Source organism: Takifugu rubripes, chromosome 8 (assembly GCF_901000725.2).
Source record: "Takifugu rubripes chromosome 8, fTakRub1.2, whole genome shotgun sequence".
In the NCBI taxonomy this organism is placed as follows: domain Eukaryota; kingdom Metazoa; phylum Chordata; class Actinopteri; order Tetraodontiformes; family Tetraodontidae; genus Takifugu; species Takifugu rubripes.
Window position 1 is genome coordinate 1986015 of NC_042292.1, and position 17159 is coordinate 2003173.

The window sequence follows — 17159 nt, forward strand, 5'->3', positions numbered from 1 at the left end:
ATTTGAGGCAATTTCCCTGCATGTGTTGACGAAGGATTCTGCCCTGTCTCACCACTTGTCAAACACTTTGCACAACCGTTAGTTAATTATAGCAGACATTTGAGCTATGCCCGTTACCCATTTCAGTCCATGAGCCATTTATCCTGCTTTATCCAGATTTGGCTCAAGCTAGGTTTAGTTTCCTTCAGCTCTGTCTCTCTTATGACGCTCATAGTGACACATCTAAGTACAGATTACACAAATAAAAGGTGTGTAGTGAGAAAACATAAATCTAAAGCTTGGAACAGTAAATGTAACAGTTTTTTGATTTAACAATATAATTGAATATGTTACTCTGTTATTTTGCACCCAATTTCTTGGCTCTTGGTGTCTGCCTTCAAAGGAGGAGATCGATTCCCAGCGACAGCAGCATGAAGCCAGAGTGATGTCAATCAGAACGGAAGAAAAACAAAAGATGGATAAGATGGCAAATGATTTGGACCAGAAGTGGAGGGATGCTCTGCGGTACAAAAATATATATTTTATATCTCAGTTGATCTCGTGTGTGCTATTTTTCTGGCATCCCTCTGCCTCACACTCATGCATGTTACTTATATAACAAGTGTTGTAGCAGCTGTTATGGATAGTAATTTGTGCAAAGATGCAATGAAAACACAATACAATTTATGGAGCCATGCAATGGCAGGAAATAGGATGTATGATGTTTTGCTCCAATGTTGTCGTTTTGTAGGGAAGAGGTACGTTTATTGAGGGAGGAGTTGACAGAGGAGTACGATGCTGACAAGCAGGCGGCGCTTACTCAGCTGTCCCAACAAAAAGAGCTGGAGATGATGGCAGCCAGAGAAGGATGGCAGAGGAAGGTGGAAGATCTGCTGGAACAGGTACAACACATTGCTATCAAGCTGTTGCTATTATACAGGGTGTTTCAAAGGGTTCTCCCTCTGGAAACAATTTCGTGGTGCTAATTTAACTCTCGCTAGTTTGGCCAGTATGAGTGAACTCCAAGCGAAGCTCTGAGTCACTTAAGATTGCTCTTTTCTCTCTCTGTTCGAAGCTTCCTCAAGCCATCTCCTCACCTCACTGCTTCTCCGTCTGAATTTTCTTGAAAAAAGTCATTTCAAAACATGGATATGCAGTTTTCTATTCACTTACTGTTGGTCCCCGATCACGACCATAGGTAGTCGTCAGATCTACAAAAGTGCTTACAGTAACCTAAAAAGGCCTCGCCACTGCTCCAAAATTAGGGTAGAATAAAGCACATTGTTGCTCTTCAATTGGAGGACTGATCAGATTAAACTACAAAGCGTTCCTCCGTCATGAACGTGGCTGAAAGCTATTTTTGCCTCGTGCCAAATTCTCTCCCCACCCACTTAGAGAATCTCTTTGATTGACGTCTCCAGTGAGTTGTAAGACCTGCAGAGAAAGTAACCTGTGTTTGAGGAGCGCTAGGCTTCGTTGTCTCATCCCGATGTGATTTTCAGGGGGCGCAACCACCTGTGTTTGATACGCTATGTCAACCTCTGCTCTTGTTTTCCTATTATTGCAAGCCAAACAGATATACCCATCCACAGTAGATGCACATGCACACAGAATAATCCCTATAGCCACTGGAAACATTGTGTGGTGGTCAGCAGGTTTGACAGAGCTGCTCATGTCAGAACTAAAATGAAAACCACTGGATGATGCTGTGATGCGGAGCTCCCCCCTACCCCCGCCCCGTGCTGAGCAGGCAGCCTCTGGGCACTGAGCTCAGCTGAGTCACAACCGAATCGGCACAGGGACTGGGCCTAATTTTGCCAACATTCCAGTGGCTTCAGAAAAACACTATCTGACAAGCAAGAGCCAACCCTGTCCCGCACACTTAATTTCACAACATCTGACCAAAAGTGCATGTGACAGTGAAGCTTTGAAAGCAAATACAGTAAATATGTCCGGCCTACTTGGTGGGAGTGACCTCCACGAGCTGAGTATTTTTCCAGAAGATAGACTGATTTGTGTGCGTGCAAAACATGTGAAATGGAGAAACACGTGAATCAAATAGAAGGGAACCGCCGAAAAGAAGACGGAGACATTGAGACAAAGGAGGCACAGGTGGAGCCCAGTGATGTGCATTGGGTGACCTAGTTAATAAGACACCAGCGCCATTGCAGACTTCATCAACAGTGAAACAAAGCCCTTACAGTCCACTCACAGAGAAGAGCCACTTTACATTCTCTCTGTCACACAGCTCATGTTGTTTTGAACTCATTGTCTTGTGGAATGGGATAAATATTAATCCAATCACAAATATTCCTGTCTGCTACGGCATAAATCCTGGGAGGGAAACGCTACATGGAGCCAGAAAGGAGACGCAGCTATAAAATCATGTTTAGATCATTTCGACTGCAGACTCACGTGTTGTGCATATGATCCTCCGAACCTAAAGGCTGAGTAAGTATAAGAGGCCTTAAATGAGAATAACTTGTGCCTACTCAATTTGAGCGCTGTCAAATTGCTTTTAAAGCCAAAGTATATGATATATACTTCACATATCAGGCATCACATACTTATGCATCATCACTTTATTGCCTTCAGTAGACACAGATATGAGCTCAGTCATTCCCCTGTAACCAGTAATGAAATCTAAAAGTCCCTGATTAAATGAAGTTTCACACTTCGGACATAAAGCGGCAATGACGCCCCAGGCTGCTGTTGAATGTGGCTCATTTTATCAGGTGGATATTGGGCTCTAGGGTATCACCTTGTGTACTACCTGATGCTGGCCGTGGTTAAACCTGCCTTACCTTGTCCCTCGGACGTGCATTCTCCTACAGGAAAATGAATGACGTATAGATGTAAAGAGCTAGGGTTACGTCTCAAGGACTAGAGTGAGTCCACCTGGCATCCACATTGTTCTAATTCCAGCCAAAACTGTGTGAAGTGATGATGTTCCTGTTGTCTGTTTGCTGACGCTCAGCTCCCGACAGGCTCTTGGCTCTCCAAGGAAATCAACAGCGCTTGCTGTTTATGTGTCCATTGCATTTTTAATGATTTGCTGTCAGGATATTTAGTTTCAAACAGTCTGTGGAAGAAAAGGATGATTCACATCCCAATTCAGTCGTGAAGTAGGAGGAAACAGGAGCCGAGAATGTTGAGCCAATACCCACAGCAGCATCTTTCAGAAGCATGTAAAATGGCTCTTGTATACCGCTTTGTTGCATCTTCGGTTCTTTTAACACCTCTTGAATAGTGCCCAAAGCTATCACTATGAAAGTTTAGCACTTTTGTTGTTGTTGGAGGATTCCATTTCCTCTATCCTAAAATTTTGCGGTTCATATTGTGATTTTGTTTAGTGATGCATCAGGTCTGCAGGTCAGCCAGTAGTCATGTGGGAGGTTGTTTTGATATTAGACCTGATGAAATGAGTGATGAACTGGCTAAAGTGTCTGCCTGTCTGTCTGCCTGTCTTCCCAGATCTCTCTGTTGAAACAGTCTCTGGAGCTTCAGCTGTCTCAGTCTCAGTCGGCCCTACAGCAGCTGCAGTCTCAGTTCAACCAGGAGAGGGAGCTACTGAGCCAACAGATGAAAGGTAAGAGATGGTCATTTAAATGTTGCACATGGAACATTCGAATATCCCAAAACGACATATTTGGTGCATTTGCGTGCTTGCAGAGATGCAGAGAGAACATCAGAGGAGAGAACACCGCCTGCAGGAGGCTCACTGCTGTGCCCTCAGCACCATGGAGGAGGCTAGACAGCACCAGATGAGGGTAGAAATCATGTTTCCACCCCACTGCAGTTCATTACAGCAGCTCATCTATTTAAATTCCCAGTTATCATACATGTCATAAAAGTCAATTACCCAAACAAGTTTGTTTTTTTCACTTTGCCAATAATTCCTATTGTTAATTCCTCTTCTTGTTTGACTGAATAGAGACACCCTCATTTCTTTCTGCTGTGCTTCACTGCCCAGGCCTTAGAGGAGCGTTTAAAACAGGAGCAGAGGGAGGAGGTCCACGCTCTGAAGGAGGCCCACAGGAGGACCCTGGACATCCTGAGGCAGCAGTCCGAACAAGAGCTGCAGACGTTACGCTTTGAACTAGAGGACGAGGGCAAGGCCAAGCTGGGTAAAGCTTTAATCTGGCATTTCAAGCCCAAGCAGGAGAATCAGTGTCATTGGTTCCAACGTCCTCTGAGCTTAGGGTTGACAGCAACGGCGTCCCAAAAATAAATACAGCTCAAGATTCATTGCGTGATGCAGCTTGTTATCATCGTGATGAACTCTGTTCTATTTCTGGTTTACAGCATCACTCCGCGCAGAACTCAACCACCTTCACGCTTCCTCTATCGAACATCTCAAGCAGATCCACCTTAAAGAAAACTCTGCTGCCAAGCGTGAGCTGGAGAGCGCCATGGAGCATAGACACAAGCAGGTGGCAGATGAGCGGAACTTCCTGTTTCCTTCTTCTTCTTGTTCTCCTCTTGTTGACCACCGAGCCTCCTTGCTTTTCCTGTGGGCAGGAACAGGAACTGCTGGCTCGGATCTCGGATCTGCAAGCGGAGGTGTGCTCCCGTAACAACCGCATCACTGACCTGGACCACGAGATCCACTCTCTGAATGAGACCATTGACACTCTGACCAGAGAGCTGGAGCTCAAGGGTAAAGAAGTGCTGCGGGTCCGCAGTGAAGCTAACCAGCAGATACGGTACGGAACAGGACCGTCCCACGGCGGGCAAATAGTGACCATCAAAAATGGCTAAAGACACTTTTGTGCTCTCTTTATTTCCGACCGTTACTGCCTTTAACTCTGGTTAATTTAATCACAATTATAGAAAATTATATCAGAACTGACAAAACCTTCTTTTCGCTTAAATATTGAACATCTTTCTCACATATTTTACGTTCCTTACAATGGAAGATTTCAATTTTGATTATTTTGCAATTAACTGTGCAGGCCAAGGTTGTTTTAATTAGCGTATCGTCTTATCTGATCTTCCCTCCACAATAGTCTCGTGGTTCCTTGAGCAGGTACATGTGCAGCATGAAAACGGCTCCTAAAACATGTCAGAAAAGGCCGTATTAGTGTCTGAGGGTACATCTACGTGCTTCTGACGTAGGGCCCATGAACAAGACCTTTCCAAGAGACATGAGCGTGACCTGGGGGAGCTGAGTGTGGTCCATCACAGAGAGACTCACATCATGCTGGCGGACTTCAACAAGGCCCAGGAGGTGCTGAGGGACAAAATCTCCGCCCTGCAAATCCTGTGAGTCACTCCCATCTTTGTCCTCTCCGTGACTGGATTTTCTAGTCTGGAAATAATGACTTTCATCTTCATTTATTTACATTCGGGCCGATGGGTGACCGGCAAACTAACATTTCTCATAGGTTGGAGGGCACGGAGGAGAAGTTAAGAAACAGAGAAAGCCGACCGGAGGACCTCCACGTGATCGCGGAGCTCAGAGAGATGGTCAGTGAAAGGGAGGCTCTCGTCAAAAAGCTGGTGGTGAGTAGAGCGTCCTGCCCCCCCCCCCCCCCCCCCCCCCCACAGGAACGCCCACAGCATCCTCAGTCAGACGTATCGACGCCTTTCTGTTCCAGGATGACAAGAAGTTCTACCAGCTGGAGTTGGTCAACAGAGAGACGGGATTCAGCAAAGTCTTCAATTCCAGTGCCAATGTTGGTGTCATCAACCCTCTGATCAAGGTGAGTGGGCTCCAGGCCTGAAGCCGGGGCGCTGCCGCCTGTTTCTATGATCCTCTCAAATCTTTAAATGCAAGAGTCGTCTTTGAAGATTGCAACAGGAATCTTGGGTTTCCAGCTCACGAGCGTATAGTAACTCCACCTGTGTCCTCGAACCTCAAAACTGGACCCTGACAGGACAAAAAAAAGGGTTCTCGGAAGAACACGCGTCCCGTCCAATTGCGTTCTGTGTGAGGACCAAAAAGTGGCACCAGTAGGCTACTGGGAACCTCCCCATTGCCCAACTCCCACCCCCAAACCCCCCCTCTGAAAATAGGAAAGCCCTGTCGCTGTTCAGCCACTGTTCTCCTCTTCCTCAGCATCCTCCCTCTCCTCATCCTTCACATCTTCCCATGCCCAGCTTTGCTCCTCCTCCTCCTCAGGAAGTCCTAGGGCAGAATCAGGGCCCGCAAAGCTTTAGGAGGTGAGAACCAACTCGGATTCACCTCATTCAGGGAGCAACCTGATGGTGGTTTCTGCCCTCCCCCCACTCCCCCCACTCCCATTCTCACCCAGCCACACCAAATCTGATGAGTCATTCTTTACGCCACCACTGCACTTGTAGCCCTTCCTCTTTTTTTGGGGGGGGGGGGGGGGGTGTCACTGTAACTTAAAATCCAGCAGAGATGGTTCGGTTCTTTTTGCATTTTCCTGAGGGTGAGCAGAAGAGGGAGAAACACTGCAGCCCTTTCATTTCCTTTCCCATCACATCTTTGGAAGGACTTTTCCTTCATCCTCATCTTGCTTGATCACAGAGACGTTTCAAAAACAAGCACCCCCAGCAGAAAAGGACGGAAGGAAGTCACAATCATAGGTGCACAAGTGCCATTTCAAACATCTTGTGTCAGACCTCCGAGGGTTCAGAGCTAAAAGGGCCGAGGACGGACTCGGAGAATAAGCTTTCACCTGATTTACATGTGAATGCTGGTATGAGAAGAAGGCTTATTAGCGCTTACAGAAGCTCAGGCGGGTGAGGTGGCATGACGGTCCCCAGCTGCATGAGCTTCCACGAGTCACCCGGTGAAATCCCACCTGATCACTCACGCTCCACTGGAAGCACTGGATCTGGCACTGCTACCAGTGACCGCACATGGGTTCGATCAGCGCTGCGAGGCCCGATTAACACCTTCCGTGTTTGTTTCCCCAGCCTTCCTGAGGCCGTCGGGCCCTCCGACCAGGGGAAAGCAGAGACAGCAAAAAGCAACGAACACGTTGCAAAAGAAGAAGATATATGCTCTCAGTACTTCTCTTTCTGACTGGCAAAAAAACACTTCTGTCAAAGAAGGGACAGAGAGCTAAAGTTAGGCCAAACTGCAGGTCCGAAAGTCCCGAATAAAACTTGTCTAGATGTGATTTCACATTTTGAGCTTCCATAAACATGGACATGGTTAGTGTGCATGCTAGCAGAATTAAACACATCTCTGTCTTATTAAAGCAGTTTTACTTTTGATTAAAAGGACATTTGGACGCATCTTTACCACTCAGAAGTACGACTTGAAACCAGAGTCTAAGAAATATGATTTAAATAATGACTGTATCTGTTAGATCATATCTAACATTAGAAGCTAATAGGCTAATCGCATCATTTACTTAGCCAAGGGTACCACCCAGATCCAGTGTTGTCATCTTTTTTTTTAATAAGATGATAGAATCTCATTTCTAAAACGGTCCTAAAATATTCCCAATGCATCGATCGCCATTTCTCTTACTTACCTCAGCATTGGAGGAAAAGGGTCACGTCTGGATTCTTTTTATTTTCCTTACAGTAAAATTCAGTGACTCTATCACAGAAACAACACCAGCAAACCCGAGACTAGCTTTAGCTTTCTGTCCCTGTGCAGGCTGTACATACAATATATGTTTGATTTTGAAATTTCAAAGGGGTATTTGATTTACCATCCCAGGAAGGGGACTATAAAGAGTAACTGAATCAAGCACCCCTCGTATTTTTATTATTGTAGTATTTATAACATAACTAGCTACTGTTTTTCTACGGTCTGTTTGTGATGCCAGTGGGCCAGAGACATGAGGGTGACGCGTTTGCTCAGCTGTCCTTTTCAATGCCAAGGAATGTTTTTGCCACAGCACTGGGTATTAATACCAACTAGGGGGCGCTGTGTCGCTGAGCAGCCGGTTCACCCACGTGTCTGTGGTTGTGGGTCAGGCCATAGAGCATGTGAAAACAGACACACTATCATAATGCTGCTTTCACTCACTACAGCCCCTCATATCTCCCCTCTCTTGGTGTCGTGTCTGTTTTTATATTTAAAGTTTACATCATTCTTGTGATTCTGAAGGTCAACAAAGTCCATTTTGTACAGTTTCCACGCTGCATGATCATCAAACGGTGGGACAGCGAAGCGTTTGAATCCAGTCCTATCATAGCTTCAGTGACCTGAACACAAAGTCAGGAAGGTCCTCTCTGCTATGCATTAACAGCAACAGTGCAAACAACCAGTTTTTAGTCAAAAGTGGCATTTGGGATGTTTTTTTCACCAAAATTAAAATTCCAGATTTATGAATGAATAAATTCTAAATGCAGGCAAAAGCTGTAGAGTCAGGTGGTGACAATATGATAAAAGGCTAAAGTGCTGTTAGCATTACACGCACAATTAACTTAAAAGCACAAAAGGAAGAAAAATGCAACCAATTCGTTGCTAAACAATCTCTCTTCTTTGAGGGGTAAGACAAAATTCCCAATGGAGTTTCCTGCATTTTCTCTTTATATGGATCTTCTGGCTGCAGAGGCGATGACAACCCAACTTTTTTAATGACCCGAAACGATCGAAATACAACATTAAACATCAATTTTAAACGGTGACAATGAGTTGGATAAATCGTGAAGCTTTAGGTTAAGTTTGCCTTAGGCTCCACCTCTGTACTGCCCCCTAGTGGCACTGAAGCTTTAATAGGACTCAGCGTCATTCCCACTGAGACAATTCAGTGTTTAAACTGGTGCAAATGTAAATACTGACCTGCCACATGATCAACAAACAAAGAAAATGGACCAGGTGGTTGCGCCCCCTTGTGACACGCACACTGTGACTATTATTCAAACGTAATATTCAAGTTTGATCTGCATCAGATGGTTGTGCAGAAACGCAAAAAGTCGGGACACTGTATAAAATGTCCATCATTACAGAATGTGACGATCTGTGAAACATCTTCACTCCCTGTTTTAGTGAAAGACAACATCCAAAAACAATGGCATCATGAGAGAAGTGGTCATGAGAGAGATGCTGGTTTCTGCTTTCCAGTTGAGCAAAGTGACTTCATTTCCATGTTTGCTAATCATGTTTCTAGAATCAAATTCTAAACTGTGATTCCATTTGAATCATTTCGTCGTCTTTTGTTTTTGACACAGTAACTGAAACCTATTTTTGCGGGGTATTTTTGTTGTACTTTTCCTCATTTTTCCTGCCCAGCTATTTCCATTAGAGATGGGGAAGCACATTTTGGGGGCTGCAATTGCTGGCCTGTTGCATCATTGTGAATAAAATGTCTGCCTTTGTTGTTTAAATTAACCAAGAGGGCAATACAAGCGGATGTGGTTACTGAAACAACCTCACTGTTTGGACCAGGTTCTTCTATTATTTATGAGCACTTTAAGGATTTCTTGACAGCTGAAAAGTTGGTCAATTTATTATGAATGTGTAAAAACACTGTGCAGCCCCTTTAGTTGCTTTATGTATTTGTTAAGATTTTGAATAATTCTTTTCACGTGTTCTGTCCGCACACTGTCATTTATTTAACAGTGGAGTAAGTTGAAGAGAAAAGGCTGCAGGGACGTCTGTTTTCAACCTCTTCAAGACACAAAGCCTGTGGCAAAGTCCAGTTGGCACTAAGTCCAGTTGGCAAATCAGCAAAAGTGAAATGCTAATTCGTACAACAAATATTGCAGCCTTGTGAGTTTGGAACTCGTTAACCATATTAATCTCCTCTTGTAGTTTCTTTTAAACCAACAAAGAACCTTCACCTATTTGGTTTCCATATCCCTTTATACGTCAAAGGGACGTTGTCTCCCTCTTGTGGCAGCGCAACGAACTGCACTGTCGCCACGCACCCATTGGTTGATCATCGCCTGCCTAACTGGCCTCAGTTGGCCAGCGATGAAGCATAGAAACATCTTAATATCTGTCTTTACTAATCAGGGATCAGCTGACTTCACTTTAAACTCTTGGGATTTTTTTTGTGTGTGTGTGTTGTTGTTTTTTTTAAATTAAAATAATGAACCCGTCAGTCTGGGCAAACCGTTTATGAACTGAGTTGAAAGTGATGTCATATCATTCAATGATGTCTTGTCCTGCCATTTTTAATGGGAACTATAGTAATTATGTCAATGATATTTATATTTATATAATTTCTGTTGTATGTTATGGAACAGTAAAATAATGATTGTGACAAACCTGTTTGTGTCTGAATGAGAGATGGTCGCACAGGTAAAGAAACGTTAAACAAAGGTTTATTACACAGGTTTGTTACTATATATATTAGATTCTTTCTAATGCATTTTACTTTACAGCCCAAAAACCTTCTTGTATGAAGGAAGTATGAATGAAAAATCACACCATGCAAAGAAATTCATTCAATAAACTGCGAAAATAATATAATATAATAATAACAATAAACTCAGGATTTAAACAGGCAGATGCATAAAATATAATATCCAAAAGTAAATGTCCTAAATTCACTGACATTTCAGTTTTATTGTTCTGGCGACCTTGAAGTGTCATGAAACTGCTACACGTCTCCTAAACTGAACTTTTCAAATCATGATAGAGAGATGCTGGTAATGTGACCTTTTTGTCTGCAAAAATGAGGGCTAACATCTGTTGTGCGAGCTTCCTCCCACTGACACGATCAGTTTCGTTAGCGCTAATTCACTCAGTTCAACTAAATAGCAACACGTTTAATGGCCGCTAGGTGGCGACAAAATAGCATTTCTATATTGTCAACGACTCGTTAAGCTGCTGTCTGACCACTCAACGCAGGTTGGCCATAAGTAGGTTTGTGAGGAAAAAAATAAATATGCCAACAATAAATTCATATAGTTTTGTTCGGTCATAATCTGAATTTTGAACATTTTTGATGGTCATAAACATGTTATTTAAAGTATAACATGTATTGGAGGGTGGATGTCAGAATATTTTGTGGTTTTTCCACCATTTGTCCTTTCTGGCGGTGGCAGATGAAGGAGGAAGTAAAAATATTAATGGAAAACAAGCTCCAGCAGGAAGAGAGAGAGAGAGAGAGAGAGAGGATTGATTTGAGCTCCATGTTCCTATTGTCAGAAAGGATCTGGCTGAGAGAGGAAGTGCAGATCTCAGCCCATTCCACGTGTGGCCTGGTGATTCTCTGACTGTCGGCTGCTCCTCAGCTGCTCAGCAGGACGATAATGTAGATGAGGAGCAGGCAGATCAGGATGAGCGTGAAGTTGACGAAGAGCTCCTGCAGGTTCCTCTTGGCCTGCGGGTTCACCTCGATCTGGGACGCTCGGCGGATGGCCGACTTGGTCATGTGCTGGACGCGCTCCATGGAGATGGCTTAGATTTTGGCTGGTGGGCAAATCACGGCACGGAGAAGGGTTCAGCTTGGCCGCGGGCCTTTTGGAGGAAGATGAGGTGACCTCAGATCAACCTGGTTCTCTCCTTGGAGCGACGGAACAAATGCTGAGGGTTGAACACAGAGGGAGATATGACTCCAACCTGTTGCTTGTTTTAGCAACATAACAACAATGGGACACTCATCATTCATCCATATTAGTATTAAACTCATGACCCTTCAAAGGTGTCACGTTTGAATGATGGAAGATCAACGCCAAGATGATGGAACCTCATCTGATGTTCCAGAGGTTCCAGATCTAAGGTCACATCGAGGTCACAAAGCCTCCTGCCCATGCCGAACCGACCTCTTGGGTGAATGTGTGTGTCGCATGAAGTGCTCAGCAAGCCGAGGAATTTTACAACCACATTCTCTGAACTCAGGGTCACCCCCAACCCCCCCCCTCCATGGTTAACATGGTTGTCTGACCTTAACCAATGGCAGGGCGAGGTGTGATGATAAGAAAGCTGCTCAGCTTCGGCCTGATGACGTGCTAATCCAGAGAGGAGATTGGCAGCAGCACAATGACAAGGACAAAGGGAAGATGAACATTCCAGGATTGACAAGCACAATGACAGAAATTCTGATGTGTATTTAAAGGTTCCAGCATCTCTTCAGCACAGGAGCCTCAGTGAGTCCACACTCGATGCCTCCATCAGTGTTGCTGTTAAAGGAGCTCTTGGCCACTAAATAAGCATTTTGATCAACCGTTAGACTAATTTTAGCCGTATGCAATCCTCAAACCTATGTCAGCCACGTCACATTCGCTTCAACATGCACTCTGCAGCTTTGTTTCTCAGGTGGTTAGCCCACTCCTCGCCTCCTGTTCCAGTCTGTGTTGGCTAGCCTTGGTGTGGGTCAAGAGTTAGCTAGTCAGATACATGCTAACTGCACGTCAAGGTCAGCCACACAGGAGCTCCTCAAACGTGCACTATTATAAAAACAGCCCCCATGGGTACTGCGTATTGTAATAAAGTGGAAGTGAAACCCTTCATTTTGGCCTGGTTTCCATAAGAGTGCAACTCAACGGGGGAAAGGGCAAGTATGGCGGAGCGTCCAAGTGCAGCTACTGGAGCTTTGTTAGCTCCTTTTTGTCAACAGTATCAAGGTGACCGATGTCCACTTCTTAACTCTGGCATATCCGTTCTGCCAAGTTCTTTGCTATTTTTAAGAAGACAGGGAATCCTGCTGCTCCTGCTGGACATGTTGGGAACTACACCCTATCCTGTTATTTTAGCCTGCGACGCATTTCAACACATCTATTTTTAATCTTTTCTCTTTTGTTTTGTCCACCCTCTATCTTCTCCTGTGTCACTCATTATTGGCACTTAACATTTTAGCACCTTCTCTCTTTCCCTCTGTCTCTCTTTCTTCTGCACACACACACACACACACACACACACCTTCTCATACTGTATGCGACCCTTCTGAAGTGTGTGGGATATTGGAAGGTTGTTCCTCTAATCCCAGAAAATTTCCACAGCTCTTATACATGTCATCAGAATCCCACCCAGCTAGGATGATGTATAAATTTAATGTAGTTTATTTTATCCATAAGTTACTAATGTAACAGGAAACAAAGGGAAAACAAAGAAAGAAAAATCCTTTTACATAGATGCTGTCATTAATTCAAATAGGTTTGGAATTCTTTTTTCCCGGCTGCTGTTGTCAGTATATCATTCTCAGTGTCCTCTGAGAAAAGCAAAAAGTGGCCTCTTCTGAGCTGCTAATTGCAATTTTCTGCCTAATCTTAATGAGCTAACCTTGCTGACATCCTGATCACGTGGGCTGATCTGCTTTTTTTTTTCTTTTGTACTGAATATCTGCTTCCAATGGAGCATTTGTTCAGTTTAGAGATGCAACTGGTAACCTTTCAGGAGGAATAAATGAACTTATTTCTGTCTTTTGGACAGATGAATTGCACCTCTCTTCCCCCACTAACATTAACATGAACCTCAGAGAAGCTAGCATTAAGGGCTGGCTCCATCGTGCAGTCTCCTAAGCTAATTTTGAGGTTGTTATGTGTGAATATGTGAGGGGGGAGCACCATAGCAACATTCCTGGATGTACAACAGCAAATAGCCCAATTCCCTGACCAACCAGTGGCACCCAACGTATCATTCAGCAGGTCATTGGGTCCCCCCCCCACCCAGAGAGACACAGTTCTTTCTGCGCTGCCATGGATTTGACCTTTGACACGGCAAGGGTAAAGCTGGACCAGATCATTCATATGTGGGCTTCTGAGCGACTGCTGCTCCACATCACGTTCCACCCGCTTCTCGGTCCATCAGACTGTCGAGCAAATGTGCAGAGACACAAACGATCTTATTTTCCAAGCAGCCGTTGTTGTGTCATCATCATCATTCTGTCGCGACTGTGCCGGGATTCCAGGGAGCAACGACAGCCATTAGCTGACCCAGTTATGAGGTTTCGAACCGGCAGCCCTGAACCTGCGCTGATGTTCGGGTCACCTGACTGGTACCGGGGGGAGATGGACGGTACTTTCTGCCACTTTGGTCGCTATTTTTAGAGTACAGGATTTAGCCAACTTCATTCATATAATTGAGCGAGTGGAGCTGTGAGAATAGGCTGTTTTCCAAATTAAGGATCATAAAGTGACATAAACTGCATGTTCCCAGAATTAAAGGAAGGTGTGAAGCTAAAAGAAATACAGGAACATTTGTTGCGCAATCCATTAGCATGATTTAATTATGTTTGGCTATTTAACAGGGCAGCTGAGCCAGAAAATGACATACAATTAGTTGGTCTTTAAAAATACGAACCGCAGGAGTTTTAAGACGGCTGACTGAAAACAACAAGCGTCACAATTTGGAAACGATGGGAAAAATCAATTTTGGGAAAGCTTGTCATACAGCAGGCGGGCGGCTGCCTGATCGACCGCGATTAAGAGCGCTTTAGCGCTTTAGCAGAGCTTTAAATAGACATAAATAGAAAAACAAAGTTTAGACGGGACGGAAGCAAAGGTTAGCGTTAAATCAAGCTTCCAAAAAGAAATCACATGTTTTCCATGGGAATGTTAGAAGTCTTGTTTATCCCCCGGGAACGGAGTTTCCATTACCCTCCTCTCCGTTCAGAACGTAGGGCAACAAGATCCTTTTTTTAAATGATAAAACTACACAACACATTCAGTGGCACAGTGATTTGGCTGCACCTCAGGAGAGTTGATCAAACAGTTAAATTGGAGGAAACTTTAAAAAAGAAAAAGAAGTTTGGTGGTTGATAAAGTTGTCTGACCTTAACCCGTGAGCGGTCTGCGGGCCATGTTGGTACTCACCTCTCGGATGTGTGCAGGGCTGGATGCAGTTGGAGAGAGTAATGTCAGATATGCAGCCCTCTTCTACGTGGTCGCGACCAGAGAGAGAGGAAGAGGAGGAGAGGGAGAGAGCCGGACAGAAGGGAGGGAGGGGGGCCCGATGAATTATGAATCCAACATCTGCCTGCTCGTCGCCACACACTCATTCAGGAGTTCCGGGCTTCACCTGGCTTGGAATGATTCTACCCGTTAAACACGGTTAATCTAATCATGTTTTGGTCGCAAACGGTCTTCGATTACCCAGAAAACCCTGCTGCACAGTGCACAGTGCATCGCAGACCACCGGCTGCCAGAAGCTTGTTGTAAACATTGTTATTACTAGCATGTTTAGAGGAGCTCAACAGTCATCAGGGCTGCCAAAGGCACATATGGAAGCTATCAACGGTGGGCAAAGGTACAAACACACGATGCGTTCAATGGATCCCTGCACAGGGCAGATTATCAGAATGGGCTGGACTGTAGAGCTACAGTCACATGACACACTTGCACTCACACCTGCACACACAGGTAGGATATAAGAGTTCCAGTTCACAAGTCACAAACCTTTGTTTAAATTGATTTAACTCTTTATTTCAACAGTGGTTCTAGGCTTCACAAGGATTTCTAGTGGTTTAGTGCCCACTTCTTCCTGCTTAAATATATAATCTATACAAGTGTCAGCAAAGACCATCAGAGCCTTAGTTGCCCGTGGCAACTCTGAGCCTCGCACATTACAGGGAAATTACAGTGAAATTTCATTTCATGTTGCTTGTATGAGAGTATTCAGAATGGAAGAGTATTTCAAGTGTGTGTGTGTGTGTGTGTGTGTGTGTGTGTGTGTGTGTGTGTGTTTGTGAGAGAAAGAGAGGTACTTCTGAATAATGTCCCTCATACAAGGGGGCACTTTATAAGTAGGCTCCTCCCGGAGGAGGCTAAAGGAGATCCAGGCAGCCTTGGCATGTTATTTCCATGCTCCTCACCTTTAATGTTCTACCTCCATGAGTCCCACACTGCCCGTTTTGTCAGAGCTGGCAGGACGACAGCGCGACGCGATGGGGTCCTGGCACAACGGCAGCATCGGAGGCCCCCAAGCAGCTGGTGCCACCTCGAAATAACCAGTTTGGCCCTGGGCTCACCAGCCAGGAGATGGCTGTCCAAAGTGACCCTTTGAGATCACCATCCAGCAATGACAAAACTATTTACACTTGTTATCTGAGATTGGACTTGTTGGATTAAAAGTCATTTTTGCTACTTTTTTCGGTTAGGGGAGACGATTTGTGTTTATTAGCGAGCGGCGACTTTGTGATTTGTTGGAAAAACACGTGAGAAAAGTTCTGGGCGGTTTCCTCCTATAAATTGAAAGTGAGATGTTATAAAAAGCCTCTGGGATCAGTGGGACACCCCAGCTCCTAACTCTAGCCCAGAACGATTCCCATCTGCCTTATAAGGACAGTGTGCACGTAAACAGACCGTCCGTCAGGAACCGGACCCTCGGCTGCTGCTGCTCTGCTCTGGATGCATATTTCTGATCACTGGATCCTGCAGCTAATGAGGGCTTCCAGGACAGAAACCCTCATTTGAAGAGGCTTTGTTGTTCTCACATCTAATTCTATTTAGCTGTGAAGAGTCATTTTCCTACGGGGATGAAGAAAGTGAATCTTCATCTGAAAATGAGCTGGATTGTAAATGGACTCCATAAATGAGCCGGAAATATCAGAGTTGACAGGAATGTTGAGTTGATTATTGGCTGATCAAAGAAATTAGGCAATAAGCAGTTTGTGACTTGGGAATATCTTTCCAGTGTGTGTGGGCGTGAGTACAAGTGTGTGTGTTTCTGTGTGTGTTTGTGTGTGTGTGTGTGTGTGTGTGTTTGTGTGTGCGTGTTTTCGTGTGTGTTCTTGTATATGTGACATAGGTAGATAGTCTGTTTAAGGGTATAAGACTCAGTTTTGTGTGTGTGTTTATGTGTGTGTGTGTGTGTGTGTGTGTGTGTGTGTGTATATTATTAGTGATGGAGTTTCCATGGCAATTCTCACAGAGCGAGGCTTACATCATCTGTTTTTCATAATAATGGTTTATTTTTTCTTCCTGTCCTCTTTTACCCCCCATACACACACACACACACACACACACACCCCTCCTCTCCTCTTGTTCATTGTCATCCAACACCTCCTCCTCTCTGGTTTTGCAGTGTTTTCTCCTTAGCTGAACACGAAACGCTGTTGGAGCAGTAAATAGTTCTGTGGTTTTTTCCTCCACCACGGCTCCACAGCCTTACATGGTAAAACACCGACCGCTCGGCTGAGACTGGAGCGGAGGAAGAGGAGGACTTGGTGAGGTGAAAACCTCAGCCAACGCAACTGAAGGCACACTCTTAAGAGGATCGATCCTTGGTACCGCCCCCCCCCCCCCCCTCCTGCTATCTTTAGGATCTTTAGGGATTGTTGCCTCTGCCTGGGGAGTTACTGTGGGTCTCCTCAGGCTCCGCCCACAAACACAATGATAATTCATTTCATATATAAAAC

General features: G+C 44.7%; 2 protein-coding genes across 3 annotated transcripts in view; one reads left to right on the forward strand and one right to left on the reverse strand.

Moving 5' to 3' along the window:
• LOC101068431 (protein FAM184A) overlaps nucleotides 1-10062 on the forward strand; it is a 28455-nt gene extending 18393 nt beyond the window's left edge. For both annotated transcript variants that reach the window (XM_011619160.2, XM_029840692.1), the window contains 11 exons: nucleotides 383-504; nucleotides 731-881; nucleotides 3454-3568; nucleotides 3652-3749; nucleotides 3953-4106; nucleotides 4285-4412; nucleotides 4501-4685; nucleotides 5098-5244; nucleotides 5367-5484; nucleotides 5580-5684; nucleotides 6868-10062. In XM_011619160.2, coding sequence (XP_011617462.1) covers nucleotides 383-504; nucleotides 731-881; nucleotides 3454-3568; nucleotides 3652-3749; nucleotides 3953-4106; nucleotides 4285-4412; nucleotides 4501-4685; nucleotides 5098-5244; nucleotides 5367-5484; nucleotides 5580-5684; nucleotides 6868-6876 — 1332 coding nt within the window. In that variant the 3' untranslated portion in view covers nucleotides 6877-10062. The remainder of the gene's footprint in view (nucleotides 1-382; nucleotides 505-730; nucleotides 882-3453; nucleotides 3569-3651; nucleotides 3750-3952; nucleotides 4107-4284; nucleotides 4413-4500; nucleotides 4686-5097; nucleotides 5245-5366; nucleotides 5485-5579; nucleotides 5685-6867) is intronic.
• A 103-nt stretch (nucleotides 10063-10165) lies between these two features.
• pln2 (phospholamban 2) lies at nucleotides 10166-14753 on the reverse strand. Its single transcript, XM_003977907.3, has 2 exons — nucleotides 14617-14753; nucleotides 10166-11389 (listed from the first exon to the last, which is right to left on the reverse strand). The coding sequence occupies exon 2, from the start codon at nucleotides 11253-11255 to the stop codon at nucleotides 11094-11096; it is 162 nt and encodes a 53-aa protein (XP_003977956.1). The 5' UTR covers nucleotides 11256-11389; nucleotides 14617-14753; the 3' UTR covers nucleotides 10166-11093.
• Nucleotides 14754-17159: the final 2406 nt, after the last annotated feature.